The 17,129-nt window shown below is 32.8% G+C and overlaps 1 protein-coding gene across 4 annotated transcripts in view; it reads left to right on the top strand.

Moving 5' to 3' along the window:
• Positions 1 to 17,129, top strand: part of EPHA3 (EPH receptor A3) — a 367,043-nt gene that overhangs the window by 13,062 nt on the left and 336,852 nt on the right. For all 4 annotated transcript variants that reach the window (XM_059921355.1, XM_059921353.1, XM_059921352.1 and 1 more), the window contains exon 2: positions 4,512 to 4,576. In XM_059921355.1, the coding sequence (XP_059777338.1) occupies positions 4,512 to 4,576 (65 nt within the window). The remainder of the gene's footprint in view (positions 1 to 4,511; positions 4,577 to 17,129) is intronic.

Below are 17,129 nucleotides of genomic sequence, written 5' to 3'. Positions count from 1 at the left end.
GTACAAGAAATGTGGCTGGGACAATTACAGTGATGGCACAAACAGGAAAGGAAATATTATTTTTTAGTAAAAACAAGACATAATCAAAGGATGGGTTTGTTTTCTGCTGTAGTGGTTTCACAGTTATTTGCACTTGGTTATAAAAGCACCTTATAACTGAACGTTTTACAAGAAAACATGTCTGTTATTACAAGTCTGAAATTCTTTAGCCATTAAACCCTACTGTTCACCTTGACATTTCTAAATGTTTTCTTAAATGCAGCTATAGCATTACCGCAAAGCATAGATATGTTATTGAATAATTGAAATGATCTTCCACTTCAGTAAGAAATTGTGGCATTTAATTTTAAAAATTATTTTAGTACTGTCTGTATATTTGCAGCACTTAATCTGAAAGATGTGAATATTTGTTTAACTCTTAGTCTTTCTAAGTGGACAGATAGCCACTATGAATCAGAATTTTGAAATGCTCTTGAAAAATCTTGGTGTATTAATGATTCTTTAAATGTAAAACTCCAGAAATTTATACCCAAAGTTTTTAATCTGTCCTTACTAAATGAGAACATCTGTTGCAAAATGTGATTTTAATGACTGAGTCCTTTAAAAAATTTTAATGAGTTCTTATTAGTAAGAAGGGAAGGTGGTATATAAATTCTTGGCACAGACAATTCTTTTTGACATTGTCAATGCCAGTGAGCAAAGGAGTAGCCATTGGATTCTGCCTCTTCATTATCACAGAGGGTAAGAAGGGAAGAGAGAACAAGACTCCTGAGCGTCTTAAATCCATAATTCAGCCAAGCGGGAAAAGTGACAGTAAAGATCAGTGGCAGGAATGAGAGCAAGGGTTCCTTCTTTCCAGAAGCACTTACAACCAATATGAGCTAGTTTACCCTATACTTTGTTCTTATTCCTTTACTTCATTCTACGCCTTCTAATTCTCATCAGACACCACACATCATTTTGACCAGCAAATCTCGTGTTAGTGCCCACCTGAAAGCCAATTCAAGGAGACTGAGTGAGGATTCCCTTACTGTTTTCATGAATGTAAACCCCTTCACCTATTTATACATTTTTTTCTATTTAAAAGCAGTGAGACTAGACAGAGTAAAGCATGTGAAAGACATCCAGAACCATATCCACCCAGACTTCCCACAATGATTTTTTTTGCCAAAAACTCCTATTTATATCTCAAGTGGAGTTCTAACACTTCAAAATGTGTCCAAGTTAAATCACTTTTAGAAGTTAATATATGCTACATAGCTCTTTGAATAGAAAATATTCTGAAATTAATGAAATGACATATTTTCTGTTACAAACCAAAAATATTTGGAAATGAACCATTAGAATATGAAATCTGGTAAGAGAACATTTATATCTTTGGCAAATAACCTAGCATGAGGCAGTCATTAAAGAATTAGTCTATTTATATATTCCCACCTACTCTTAAGGATAATTTCCTAAGATTTTTGTTAAAATTCATAATTGTGAACTCAAAAATTTTAGCAATTAAAATAAATATTCCATGTTACAAAGTGTCATTAAAACTCAGACTGCAATATATTTGTACATCACAATTCTATCTGCCCTGGCATTTGAATAGTGGCACCACTTGAAAGGCTATGATCAGGTCTACATCGTTTTTGGGAGAGGAAAGCATTAGTAACTAATGTTCTTGCCTGTATCAGTGTGGGGTTTAAGACATCGCATTGCAAGGTTAGATTTAGTCAATGTATCCAGAGACATCACTCACAGCAGATTGACTTTCAAATTCCATTAAATTTTCTCTTCTTCTTATCTCAATTATGCTGCACTCAAGATTGCTATACAACAGATCACAGGAGACTTGAGGTTTATATGCTGGCAAATTCCAGTCTAGCAACCATTGACTTTAAGTGGCTAGAATGCTTAGACTGTGTTGTTCTTATTTGGCTATAGACAAAAACACTTTATAAACCCCAAACAGGTGCTTTAAAAAAGTGTCTTGATGTCACTTTTCTTCTCTATTAGGCCATATATTGACGGTTGGTTTTCAATACAATTCAGAAGAATTGTATTGGAACTGTTGTTAGATAATATTTTAAGTTTACAAGAACATTGAATCTGTATAGCATGTTATAACCTCAGGTGGCTTTAACTAAATTTATATTATTTGATCATCACGACAACATTGTGAGATAACCAGTGCAGACCTAATTATGTTTGATAGACAAGCGGATCAGAATCATGAGTAATGCTGCTAATTGTGTGTTCCCTCAATCATGCTAAATGGAGTGCACTAAAAATTCAATTTCTGAGTAAATGAAATACATTTAATTAATCTCTTATACCAATTTTAATTGACAGTGCAATACAATTCTTTTTGGTTTAGCTTTTCTCCTTTGAGTAGAAGCCAAATGCCGATGTGATAAATCCAGTCCTTTCCCCCCCATCATTATCATCAGAGAAAACTTAAGGGTATAGTTCTTGAGTTAACAACCTACATTCCAATGAGTAATTTACTAAGTGGAGAAAATATTTATATCTTCCTCGCCTCAAACACTTTTTTCCTCTGGTTATTAATACTGAAATTAAATCAACCATTCATCTTAGCAGGTGGGATAACATATATTCATCATTTAGTACATATCAATTATCACATACACACAAAAACATTGAATCATTTAAACCCCTGAAGGTATTACAAATGTGATCCAATGATTTATGAATACTGGCCCTGTAAATTCTACGATGCAAATCCTGTGTAAAACTCAGAGAAATCAACCGCTGACTGTGATAGAACCAACAACTGAACTAGGTATGTCTTTATCAGAATAAATGTTGGTAACATACTTTAAAGGTGAGGATGTATTCTCATATTTTCAAAAATTCTTTAACATTATATAATCTGAAATGTTATCCGTGACATTAATTGGTAGAAGTTTTTAAAAAAGTCATTTTCCAGAGATAATTTCAATATAATTAAGCATACTGTTAATTTCCAAACTGATATCCTGGGAAATAACTCCATTATGGAAATTACACTATGTAATCCATGCAGCAACTATCTTCTTCTTTTATCTAAATATAATTACTTCTCACTGGCATTAATTTATTGTGAGGGGAAAAAAGTTTAATCATTAAGGAATTCCAGTGTAATAGGTTAAGTTTATGTGTTTTTTTTCCTCTGAGAACTTTATCTTTTTTATCTTAATGATTAGGAATTTTTCTTATACTCACCCAGTATATTTATCATCTAACCAGCTAACCAAAAATCTTCTTTCAAAAAGCAGTGCTTGAAAATTTAGAATTCTAACATCAATCAAATATAATTCTTTTTCTTAACATTTATATGATTTATGTTTCCTTTGTAAGAAAATAATTGGGATGATTAAAGAAAGGGTGGTGCTTTTCATGCATCAGGAAGCCCCTTATTGACAACACATGGTCATGTTGTGCTTTGCATGTATTAACATTATGTTTTGATTTGTGAATATATGGAACCCTTCAAAATGACTGTCTGTTATTATATTTATTGATTCACCTGCTCTGGTTCATGTTAATAATACCTGCATATTTTATGTAAACTTCCTCTACATCTTCCATTAATCAATCATGGGGTTGTTTTCTAACTTAGAAGAAGGATGTGGGAAAACTATAGTTTCCATTATTTAACAGATTGACAATCAACATGAGCCCTTTGTTATTAATTAAACTTAAAGTATCTTTTTATATTTTACTTTCTAGTCCATTTCAAATTAATGCTCTCTGTGTTGAAAATAAATCATTTGCCTTTCTCTTTTAATAATATATTCAAAATGCAACTACATTCTTGTTATATTTTATTATTCATCAGACTTTTTAATAACTAGCACAAAATTCTGAGTGAAATCATTAAAGTCTTTGGGTAACAATACCGTTTTTAAAGAAGTAAAGCTTTACAAGGTGCTATTATAATACATATTTTTGCTTTGGCTTCTCCTCAAATTGATAGCTAAGCATTTTGTTCATTACATAAGTACACAATTTATACAGTATTTATTACAGTATGTTTGGTTTTGGCCAGGGACAATATGAAGATGCCATATCAAAATATGTACAAAAAGAAATACGATTCATTATGGAAGCATACTTAACTAATTTATAGTGAAATCATGTCAATTTATTAAATTTAATGGTCTTTGCAGTTATTTTGATTTCATGTTAGCATTAATGTTTCCTATTTTGTATTTTTATAGTGTCCTCTTTAAACCTGTAATTATTCTGTCAATATATTAAATATACAATATATATATCAACAAACATAAACAGTTTAAAGTCACAGAAACTTTTGATCCCTTAACTTTCCCTGTGGTTGCTTTTCTTTGTAATTCCCTTCTTCTACTCATCATACACATATAATGAGAATGAGCAGAGTCGTGTTTTTTGAACACGTTGATATTATTATATCAGCAACAACAGACAACATTAACTTGACAGAGGTAAATAGAATTCATTCATTTTAACTGTTTTTGTGTATCTGTGTTTTCTTTTAGTCAATCTACTGGATTCAAAAACAATTCAGGGGGAGCTGGGCTGGATCTCCTACCCATCACATGGGGTGAGTTTGATAAACTATTGAAAGGAACATGATTCTTCTGTCCATTGCCTCTCTTAGAGAGCAGGAGGAATTATTGGGAACAGGAATTCCTGTACTTCTGATGACAAGTTATGCTTATCAGTATATTCAATACATGGACTAACACAGCTTAATATTTGTATCCAATGGAACTATTGAGAGTTTTGAAGTATTTTTTTTTCCCCTTCTGAATTTATCAATTGCTTGAATGAACTAACTAAACAGTTTAATTATTACTACCATCATGCAGATGATCTAAGCATGATCACCTAACATTTTTTGTGTGATGTGGTCAAAATAGGTGAGTTGAGGAGATACTCTAAATTTTAAGTAATGTAGAAAGTGTGTATTTGGAGATGGTTGCCTCCAGAGCTGTAGCCTTAAAATCAACTGTGGTGACAGTTCCACATAGGGTAGGTATTTGTGAACAGTATAAGCCTGTGTTGCCTTAATTTCTTTGCTTAAAGTGTCTTCAGTTTGTCTAGATCAGTTTAAAACTGGGCATTTTATTTAGGAAAATATGGCTGCCTTTAAATTCTAAGCACTGTATATACCTTTAATCTTTTGTCAAGCCAGACACAGATTACTAAGGTGTATGGCATTTTGGGACACGAATATTTATGATGAGCCTTTGTGTGAGAAAATTTTCCTTCTCTTTTTTCAGAAAAAAGAGGGTCATACATTTGGAAATTTTTTGTTCCTAGAAAATTGTACAAAAGTTGCCTAAACATATCTGTTTTGTTTCCAAGGATAGCCTGTGGAAAATGCAAAGTGCTATCTAGGAATATTTGTGATAGGAGTAAATGTGTATATTCCTTTTTCTTATAGGCCAGCCTCTTTTCAAAGAGGTTATAATTACTTCGACTTAGTATTGGTGTTCAGTCTTTAGATTTTTGTGCCTAAAAATACTAATTTTTACTACCAGCTTCTTCTTCACCGACGAATGTTTTGCATCAGGGATACTTCATCTATCTGTCATCTTTGTATCTGCTTCTCTTCCTGGTGCACCTTGACACTGACACGATGCCAAAACCTATCACATAATCAGGCCTTGTTTAGTTGCTTAGAAGGGGAGAGTATGAAGTAAGCCAAGGTTTGGTTTTCCCATAGGTTTAAAAGGAATCAAATGGTTAGGGTAAAAGCACATCCTGGGTAGTCATAACGAATGAGTTGAAACTCAGGATTGAGCGGGAAAACTCATTTAAAACTCATCATCCAAAACTCAAACCTAACTTTAATTTTGATTTTAGAAATTTGAGTCTTTCATTACTCCATTAGATAACATATCATAGAAACTTGCTGCCTAAGGAGATATGAAAAGCAAAAACCATACTGACACTTTACATATAGATATACATTGTAAACAATAAGTTAACTTGTATATCAAAGCAGCAGTCTACCTCTTATTTTCCTTTAAAGAAGGTATAAAGAAAACACATCTCTCCATGTTGAGCATTTGGGGAAATGAATTCATTTACCTTGTTAATCTCATAGATTTTATGATGAACAAAGTTCACACTTTTACTTCCAGAGAAATGTTGGGTGGGGAGGGATGTTCTAGAACCCTGCCACACACAGTGTGCACGTGCACCAACCAGCAGAGTCAAAACCTGGGAGATTCTTAGAAATGCAGGCTGTCAGGCCCCACTCCAGATGAATCAGAATCGGCATCTTAACACGGTCCCAGGTGATTCCTAAGCACATTAAATTTAAGAAACACTCCTCAGGGTAACTGGCCTCTTGACTTTTCCCGTCTCTTGCCCAGTTTCCTACCTCCTTTCTCCTAGGAATCGCTTATGGTTTTCTCATGAACAGTTTTCAGTCTCTCCTTTAGCCTCAGAAAGCTGACCTCAGGCGCTCTGGCCTCCTCTTCATTGCTTTCCTGGTTGATCTTCTTGCAGCTGTTACTTCGCTATTTCAGATGCATTAAATGGCCTAAAACAGCTAGTCAGGTTCTCCAAGCTTATCATTAAAACCAGCAGGGAGAAAAAAAAAATCTCCCCAACAGATCATGATGTTTATAATACCTTAAGCTCCAAATGATTAAAATAAAAGAAAAACCAAGTATGTGAATTATTGTCCTGGGGTGATTTGTAGTACATTTTTCCTTTAAATCTTCCCCCTGTATTATGTTAGCCATAATGTTCATGAGGAAATAAGTAGCACTAATTTAGAAAATGTGACATTAATATTCATTTCTTTTTGAGAAACTGATGCTATTCTTGAGTGAAAGCTCAATTCTTGAGTCAATTTAAGTTTGGGATTTAACATCTTTGTATGATTGTTTGTGCCTTTAGATTCAATTAATCATTTTTATTGCCTAATCATTGTCATTTTCAATTTGACAAGGATAGAGGAATTTTGTGTTTGTTTTGGTTTTAAAGGGAATAGATAGTTAAATCAGTACTGATATCTATGATGCAAGCTTTTCCATAAAAAAATGAAGTGATAGCTGGAAACAACTTTGAACTAGTCATTGTTTTAATTAATTAACCCCAATAAGTAAAAGTGCATCTGTTTGCAGGTTAACTAAAATATAAATATAAACCTTGGAAGAAAAAATTATAACAATGTCAGACCATACTGAATTACTGAAATATCCCACTCTCTTCTTCTTCTTTTCTTTCTTTCTTTTTTTTTTTTTTTTTTTTGGTGAGAACATTTAAGTCCTACTCTTAGCAAATTTCAATTTTATGATATAGTGTTATCAGCTACAGTCACCATGTTATACATTAGATCCTCAGGCCTTATTCATTGTATAGCTGAAAGTTTGTACCCCTTTACCAACCTCTCCCTATATACCCCACCCTCACCACTTTTCTACTCTGTTTCTATGGATTTTCTTTTTTTTTTTAAGATTCCACCTATGAGTGATACCATGCAATATTTGTTTTTCTCTGTCTGGCTTATTTCACTTAGTGTAATGCCCTCAAGCTCCATCCGTGTTGTCACAAACGGCATGGAAAATCCTGCACTTTTGGTTTAGGGCAGTGGTTCTCCATGTGATGAGGGGTAGATAAGGGGGGAGGCAATTCTGATTTTGCCCCATGGGGATATTTGTGTGGAGATATGCTGGTTGTCACAACTGGGAAGGCAGGGCACTACTGGCATCTAGTGTGGAAGACCAGGCGTCCTGCTAGTCACTGTACAAAAAACAGGACAGCAAAGAATGATCTGGTCCAAAACGACAGCATCCAGGTTGAGAAACCCTTGCTTAGGGTTTGGATAATGAAGCTCTCCACCAGGAGCTATGGTCACTGAAAAGATCTTGGGGACTGCCAGCAACTTCTCTAAGTCCCAACGATACTCCCATTAGAAGCTCTAAATTCCAAATCTCTTGAAATATAAATTTTAAGAAATAAGCCAATAATTCATTCCAAATTTGAAATGAATCTTTCATGGAATGATTATATCACATGAACCATATAAAATTAATGTATTTTGGGGAAAATTGTCAAGAGTGACCCATTCCTTCATGTATATGCTTTTCTATTTCTATTTACCCTCTTCCCCAGAGATACATTCACTCATAAAACCTTACAATTAACCTATGCTATTTTCTTGGGAGGATTACTTCTATCTCTATTTTCAAATGGTGCTTCAAATCTTAGAGGAAACCTGGTAGAAAAGTATGGTACTATACTATTAGGCATGGGACAAATTCCCCAAATAAGTATCTGTGAAGAAGTTTAATGAAACTTTGGTTTTCTCTGAATGAATTTCATGAAAATAATACTCAAACTTGTAAACTGAAATTATCAAGGGGGTCATGAACAGCAGTTCATCTTTCAGTAGAAGAGTTTTATTTGACATGGATATTTTCTGGTACTAAGTTTGTTCACTTTAGTAAATTAGACAAGCAATTAACCTTCTCTGGCCTTGTAAACTATGAATTATAATTTTTGAATTCTGGGCTTAATTATCTTCAGAAATTTTAGTAAATTATTCAATAGTTGGAATATTCTTTGATTTAGAGGACAATCAACATATATCAAAGCCCATATATGTTGCTGGGTTACAATCTAGAAAGAGTCCTTGGTTTACACATGACTAGTACTTAAATTGATTGATTGACTGACAGTGTCTTAGTCTATGTATCACTCCAGAGAAGGGATTAAAGGGAGGGAGGCTACATAGTTTTCACTTAGGATAGTATTGAGATGATGGTCAAGCAGTACAAAGGCATGAAGAACCTGGACTCAAAGAAACTCAAGTAAGGAGAAGAGAATGAAGAGAGGGTTGGGTGTGGGGAGGGGTGGTATAGAGAAAGAATAGTCTGAAATGAGAAGTCTCAAAATCAACAGTTGTAGATTTTTAAAAAATGTTATACCACTCCCCCTCTTTTCAATTCTTTTAAATTTTTTCCCTAAAGGTTTCCTTAGCTATTTATTGGTGTCTTAACAGTGATAATGTACTTAAATAAAAAACACTCTTCTGGCAAATAGATGACCCATTGGTTGCTCATCGAGTATCTGTACCTTGGCTTTTCCTTGCTGATGGAACACTGAAATTATTCAGGTTTTCACCCTCCCATGTGTTCCCGGAAAATGACCCCTCTGCCACTTTGCAGGGTGAATATTGATTTATCTGAGAGCAAATCATGATAATTACAGTCATTTTGCCAGTGATTGGTTTAGGCAAGAGTAAGTGAAGCCAATAAGACTGGAACAGAATTCCAATGACTTCTGGGAAAGGTTTCCTTCCAATAAAAAGAGATGGGAAGAGGCCAGGTGCTTTGTGCCTCTCGGTTTGCCCTGTGATGGCCCAATGTCCAATCTGGAGCACCTGCACTCCCTTAATGGCCAGAAAGGTGGAACCCAGAGAGCATTAGAGAGACCAGCCTGGAACCCTGACATCTTAGAACCACTGAGTTACATGGAAAAATACGTGTTCCCTGTTAAATCCATTCTTTTTGTATTTCTCATACTTTCCAGTTAAAGGCCTCCTGATAGAATCTAATGTTTTATCTCCTGGTCAAATACCCTAATTTCTAAATTGAGGCTATGGAAATGCATAATTCTATCCTACAATGTTATTTGTATTTTCCCAGGTTATCTTTTTTGTGCTTTAGTATGAAGTCAAAGAAAACAGGCAGAATAGTAAAATAGAATAAACACGTCGTGTAGAATTGGCTCATCTGCATTTGAATTCTGGCTCTGTCATTTATTGCAGTATGATCTAATACAGGTCTATTAACCTTCATTAACACTTATCCTCACTTTTAAACAAGGGATAACAGTAATTTCTATGTCACAGCACTTTATAGTGAATGACACTTGAACAAATGAGATGTTGCTATATATCTATCTATGAATAAGTGTATATATACTAATGTATGTAAAAGAGATATACAAATATCATTTCTTAATCTTAGATAAATTTTACGGTTTTCCCATTCTAATCCAAAACCTTTTGGTAAGTTCATTGATATGTCTGCTTAAATCTCAGTCTACACTTGATGTCTGGGAGTTGAATTTTGGGGAAAGAAAATTGATAGTGTTGCCTGAGGTGCCAGCAAACACCTCTTCTCAATTAAGAGCCCAAAATATTGCCTTTGACAACACATGATTGTTATTTCATTGAATCTGCACAGATAAAAGTTCGCATATAATCTTGAACTACATTTTGAATTGAAAGAATCAAAATAAGGTAAATTGGGTGTCCAATTTATTTTAAATTTTTAATAATTTTTAGAATTTTTTAGAATTTCCTCAAAATACTATTTTTCTTCAGGGAGACCTTCTATTTCTCATATGCTACCCTTCTGGCACCCCCAGACTAGGACAGAACACCTATTAAGCTCATCTGCCTTGTTCTTTGTTGTACCTCTACAGCTTGTAATTATACATTACTGCAGTGATTTCATTGATATTTATTTCAGCCTGGAAACTGAAAGCTCTTTGAGACCAATTCCCATTTCATGAAATTCTCCCTTTTATTCTCCTCGTTTAAAGTTCTTGGATTAGTTGTCCATAAATTAAAATTACCTGAATAAATGCATAATAAAAGCTTTCCAAAACAAGAAAGGATAACTAAACTAATACTGATTTTGCATTTGTTGAGAAAATTTGATGATTTCTAGTCTGTTATTTTAAATGGTGTCTGGTAATGACTTCACTCTCTTTTCAGTGGCATAAACTTAAGTAAAATTATAATATATACATACTATAGTATATATATTGTATATATATAAGTATATATTACAGATATATAATATACAAACATACAAATATAATAGTGTAGATATATGTCTATGTCTATATTACATATGTTATTTTTTGTACTAGCAGAGCTATTTAGTTAAATGTATTTCGAAAATACTACAAGCCTATGAATTGGAAGTTAACTGAAAAAGAAAACTAGCTAAATACAGCTCTATATTGTAAATTATATAGGTTGTCCTCTAAGAGTAAAAAGCTAGGATCCTGCAAGTAAATTCCATTTAACTAAAACTAGAAATGTTTAGAATTGTATGAATCATAGAGAGTAATAGAAATAATAAAAATACTCTTTAAAACAAGTTTCCAGTATAGTATAATGTGCCTTCGATATTGGAATTATTGCTATTTGTGAAGTCTGGATTCTAAAAGTCTTATCTGCTGGATTTCTAGCTTTCATTTTGTGAATGGTGTCTAAAATGCAGGAAGAATATTTTGACAACTGGGTGTCAACAATAGCCACCTGGGACTTTGCCTTTATGAATCACAGTCCAAATTCTGCTTCATATGCTGAATAGTCCATCCAGGAAAATCAAATTATTCACATATGTGATATGTGATTCTTGGTCATTGAAATTTTTCTGCCTAGAATGAACAATGCTATATATTTTAAATGTGTCACTTTTACCTATTGCGCTAACCTTTCAAGGAAGGTTGTCTGATCAATTAGAAAAACATGATAAAGTTTCATAGGTCTTTTTAACCTTTCCTTGAAACAAAATACACCATAAAAGAAGGGGGCATGTGGATAAGTGGTAGAAATCAGCAAAGATAGAATTTATTCTAGCAACATTTAATTTATAAAAATTAAAATGTTATCTTGTATTTGTTTTAACAGAATTTTTATTGGTGCTTAAAGAATAGAAAACATTTTCCATTGTTAATGTTGTATATTTCTATGTGAATCTTCCTCTCTGCATCAAAATATTGTTTGTTTATATTTTGGGGGGTTTGGATTAGAATTTTTTAAATATGACATGTAATGTACTGTGCTTCTTTTACTTTGATGTATAGCTTTGTGGGATTTAAAGTAGAGGAGATCTGAAACATATTTGGATGGGTTTATTTACTTCAGCTTTGCTCACAAATTTGTGCTACATGATTCTTACTTAACATACAGTAACTATAAAGTTAAATAAAAAGCTAAGATATATTTAAATAATTTTCATCTCTAATTTGAATGTTTAAATATTTCATAAATTTATTAAGATCATTTCATATTTGTTTTTTAAAGTAGCTTTTTAGAAAATTCAAATCAAAAACAAAGTTTTGCTTCTAGTGATTTCTCATATTAATAGCATTTTAAAAAAATAATAACTTTTTGACACCAAAATTTTTTACTTTGTGCAACTTCAAGTGAATGTAGTTTCTAATCAAAAACGAATGGTTATTAAAATAAAAGTAACCAAAATATAGATATTAAACTTAAAAAAATAATGACTTTCATACTTATTTTACATTAAATTTATTGCTACATGTGCAAAATAGTATATGACAGACTGAATATCAGTTTCTATATTGCTAAGAAATGTCCAGTTCCCTTAATATTTTAAAGAGCATACCTAGAATAAGCACTATGTTTTCAAGCTTCCAGGTTTTCATTTGAATATAGGATATAAATATAACATATGTACTCCAATAGAGACGAGTTTCCATTCTGTCATTCCACTAAGTATAAGTCAAGAATTTTGATGGGAATTTTTAAAAATAATAATTTCCCCAAAGTTTTGCTTATTTACTTTACTCCTTAATTATTTTTTTAAATTTCTTAAATTAATGGTTTTGACCTTTAGGTTTATTATTCTCTGGTGGTTAATTTCTTTTGAAAGCTTTTTGAAAAAGAAATTAAATTTGGCCTGTAAAAAAATATGGTATAAAACACTTTTTAAATACGTCCCATGTCCCAAATGACAGCCATTGGACCTGAGAACATTTGAAGGTTATAATATTTACAATACAAACCACTTGAAGTATTTCTACAAACTTCATAGCTCATTGATTACATCAGTTTTGTTTGTTTGTTTGTTTTTTCTGCTACTGATGCTCACTTTATTCAAGAAGTGTTATATGAAGAAAAACTACCAAAATGCAATATCTCAGCTTTCTTGGAAGTTGCTAAAATCATTTATCCCCTTTACATGGGACGTAAGAAGGAAAACATCAAGGGGGATAGTGTACTCAATTTTCTGAATAGTCTGTGTTTACAAGTTATTTTTATTCATTCTGTTAATGATACAGTTTAAAATATATATACACACACATGTATATGTGTGTTTATGTATATACAGTTTATATATAAAACTATATATGTTAAACTACAGAGTCATATATAGTTAAATATATTTTAAAAAACTAATATATTGAAATTCTTTTAAATTTGTAAACAGTAGTTATTAGAAATGCAAATTTCTGAGCTTCCAACCAAGACCTACTACTACATTACAAATCCTGGGATCAGGGCTCAGCAACTTGTTTTTTCACAGGCCCTCCATGTGATTCTGATGCTGTTCAAGTTTGGGAATCACTGTGCTAGAAAATCGTTATCTGCTGTAATAAGACAGGTATTACTTATGAAGGTATTCAGCGGCTGCTTGATACAGTGCTGTAGTTTGTTCCAAACTCTTAATTAGTTCAGCACTATGCATAATTTATGATTACTATAGCTTTGGATATTTTTAAATTTAGAATTTTACAATAAACACACAGCAAAAAAATAGGTATTTTACTAGCAACTCGGGGAATCCATTCTTAGCACTTTTGCAAGAGGGATTCATTTTAGAATCCTCAGGTTTCGCTCATGTAATCTTGGAGCTCAATTTGAGCTGCATGTAGTATCTTCAGTATTTGTAAATACTGAAGATATTTATACATCTGCATCCGTTGCTCATGATAAAAGAGATAACATTAAAACCAAAAGACTAGAAAAGCCTTGAATTAAGTGATAGTGAAACTGGAATAAGGGATATGAAAGTTCCCCCATCAAGGAGTTACTAGAATATAAGGTTGTCTGGGAAATGACTATGAAACATTCCTAGAAAGTTACTGAGATCAGCTTATGATCAATTTTATGTGCCCCATGAAAGATATTGGAGATTATTCAAAGGCAGTATTTTAAAGAGGTGATTATGAAGGATGTTGTAATCAAAGAACAGACAGGCATCAGAAAAAGCAGCTGGAAATCACTGTGAAAGTTCCCATGATAGATTACAGGAACCTAGGATCAGCCCTCTATTCCTTTGGTTATATATCTTAGTGATTTGGCATAGGTTAAATTTTCATTATTTTGCTGATACTCCAAGAAGGAAAATTCTAAAAAAATCAAAAAGAATTTTTATTAATAGGTCATTTTCATAATAAAGGCATAAAATAAAGCGAAGCCAAATTTGGCGAATTGAATAAGTTGTAAGACCTTTGGGGGACTCAGTAGAAACGAAAATTAGTAAGCTAAGGAAGACAAAGCAAAAGAAAAAAAAGAGGGCATAAGATGCTCTAACAGTAAAAGTAATCAAATTTCCCTTCCATATGACAATACAAGTTAATGTTCTTTTGGGTGTAGGGTTAAGAATAAGCTAAACTTTAAACAAATGTGAGGAGTGATCTCCCTTCTCAACATGAAGTGACAAGACCGTGAATCCAGCAACCAGGAGATTCAGCCAGTGCAGGAAGAGAGGAGAGATTCAGTGTGATGGTTTCAAAGAACATTAACTCTCCATCTGAACTTGGATACTTATTCTATGCCATGGAAATCAAGACAGCTGGTAGCCATAAACTTTATGGATTTTCTCAAAAGTCTTCAATGGAGTTTAAAGCTTGTGGATGATACGAATCAATTTTGTAAACTGTGCCCTAGAACTATTTGTCATCTGTATCCTGAATGTTGGATGGGTAATCATTTTTTGAAGTAGAATTAGTGATAATTTTGATTTAAATTTACCCATTCTCTTGAGTGTTGAAAAAGCAAGTAAACAACAATGTAGTCATAAACAAAAAATAACTGTAGAAATTTGTGAAAATGTTTATTGATAGAGCTGCTTCACTTTTTTTTTTATAACGGGGGCAAATTTTTATCTTATTTGGAGCAGTAGAATATATTTGAAAGAGTAATCAATTTTAGAGCCAGCAGGGACTTTAGAAGTCCTCTAATGCAATTCCTTAAGTACACAGACAAGCAGCTGAAGCCCAGGGAGTCTTTAGTGACTTGCTCAAGGTCATATCATTGCTCTCTGGGTCTGTGTTCAGTGGTCTTTTCATTAATCTTTTCTGTCTTGGTCTGCGGACAGTACCAAAGAAGGATTCAAGATTATGTGATTTAATGTTGAAGAGGCTATGCTTCATAGAATTTCAGGACTATTTTGTCTGAGTGTCTTGCCATACAGCACCCTAAATAATAAACAAATTTTGGAATATGTCAGTCAATGTTGAACTACTTTTCTCAGCAGTTGAAAAATACTGATCTTTCATAAGGCCGAGAAGAAAATCTAGTTGTATAGGATTATTATTAGCTCTCCGTTCTCTCGTGTATCCGTATCCCCTCATCACAGCTTGGTTTATGATCCAGGGAATGAGCTGTCACTTTCTGCCTAAAGCTTCTTAACTCATTCTCTGACAACTAGAAATTGATTTTAGCTGAGATTCAAATATAAGTCTAAATGTACTTGCATTGAAAGAGTATTTTTAAATGTTAGCTCATAACCAAAACAAATCTCATCTACTCTCAATTTTCATAAGAACCAATAAATGTTTTGAGATCTTTTTAAAAATTAGTACATCATTTTTAATGTGACTAGTCTTCAAACAGAAAGGTTAGATGTGTTATCTTCTAGCCAATAAATCCTCAAGATTTAAAATGTCTCAAAATTATTAGCAACATTTTTGTCTTCTGAACTGCTAAAATAGTAAATTTTTGTTGGATACTTTTTACAGAAATATATGGTGCTCTTATGTATATTCTTTTGGAATATATAATGTGGCTTCTCTGTGAGCAAGACTCAAGAAAAAGCTGTCATTTTGATTAATACAACACAAGCTGTACTAATAAGTGGCTTCAGAAGATATTTGTTCATTTGATTCTAAGTAACTGAGAACAATTGAACAAGTATAAAAAAGTAAATGTCTATACTCTAGACATTTTAGAGTAGAAAGAGAGTGAGAAACAATCTCTGCCCACAAGGAGTTTCTAGCATACCAGTATGTTTTGTCTCGTTCTTGTACATCCAGCTTTCAGAGACAAGAAGGAATATGGTCTGAGGTGTTTGGACATTTAATTCTAGCTGTTGATTATTTCATAATATATGATGCTGGTTTTTAAATTTCGCTTATTTTGGAATAATTTTAGATTTATCAAAAAGTGGCAAAGCTAATACAGTAGATCCCATAACACTACCATATGCACAAGTTTCCCCTAATGTTAAGATTTTATATAAGCATAGTAATATTTGTAAAAACCAAGAAATTCACATTGATATATTACTATTAACTAAACTACAGATTTTATTCAGATTTCACCAGTTTTTCCACTAACATCCTTCTCCTGTTCCACTATCCAATTCAGGGTACCCCATTGCATTTAGTGTGAAAGAATTTTTTTCCCATCAGTTTCTATTCATTAATATATTTTACCATGTATAAGTTTGACTCTCATTAGTTTTTTGTTTTTTGTTTTTTTAATAATAGAGTTTATTTCTTAGAGCAGTTTCAGATTTACAGAAAAGTTGAACAGAGAGTACAGAGTACACTGCACCCTGTACAGAGAGTTCACATATACTCTCCCCAGTTTCCCCTATAATTAACATCTTGCAATGCTGTAGTATGTATGTTAAATTTGATGAACCAATACCGATGATTTTAACTAAAGTTCATAGTTTAGTTAAAGTTCATAGTTTACATTAGAGTGCACTCTTCATGTTGTACAATTTTCTAGGTTTTGCCACATGCATAATGTGTGTATGCACCATTTCGGTATCACACAGAACATTTTCACTACACTGCAAATCCCCTGTGCTGTGCCTATTCATCCCTTTCCCCCTCCTGTGACAACACTGATCTTTTTACTCTCTTTATAGTTTTCCTTTTCTAAAATGTCCTATAGGTGGAATCATACTGTATGTAGCCTTTTCGGAATAGCTTCATTCACTTCGCAATGTGCACTTAAGGTTCCTCTGTGTATGATGCTGCTTTGTATTTGCTTTGACTTTCAATTTATACTTCTAATTTTACACATGTTGTTTTGAATTCTGAGTTTACCAAAGAAGTTTTGTCTATGTGTTCCTTCCATTTTCTACTTAATAAGGACTCATTCTTTTTTGGATCTGTTTTGT

Source organism: Balaenoptera ricei, chromosome 4 (genome assembly GCF_028023285.1).
Source record: "Balaenoptera ricei isolate mBalRic1 chromosome 4, mBalRic1.hap2, whole genome shotgun sequence".
NCBI classification, from domain to species: domain Eukaryota; kingdom Metazoa; phylum Chordata; class Mammalia; order Artiodactyla; family Balaenopteridae; genus Balaenoptera; species Balaenoptera ricei.
The sequence above is the reverse complement of the archived record's forward strand: the minus strand, read 5'-3'. Positions and strand labels throughout refer to the sequence as shown.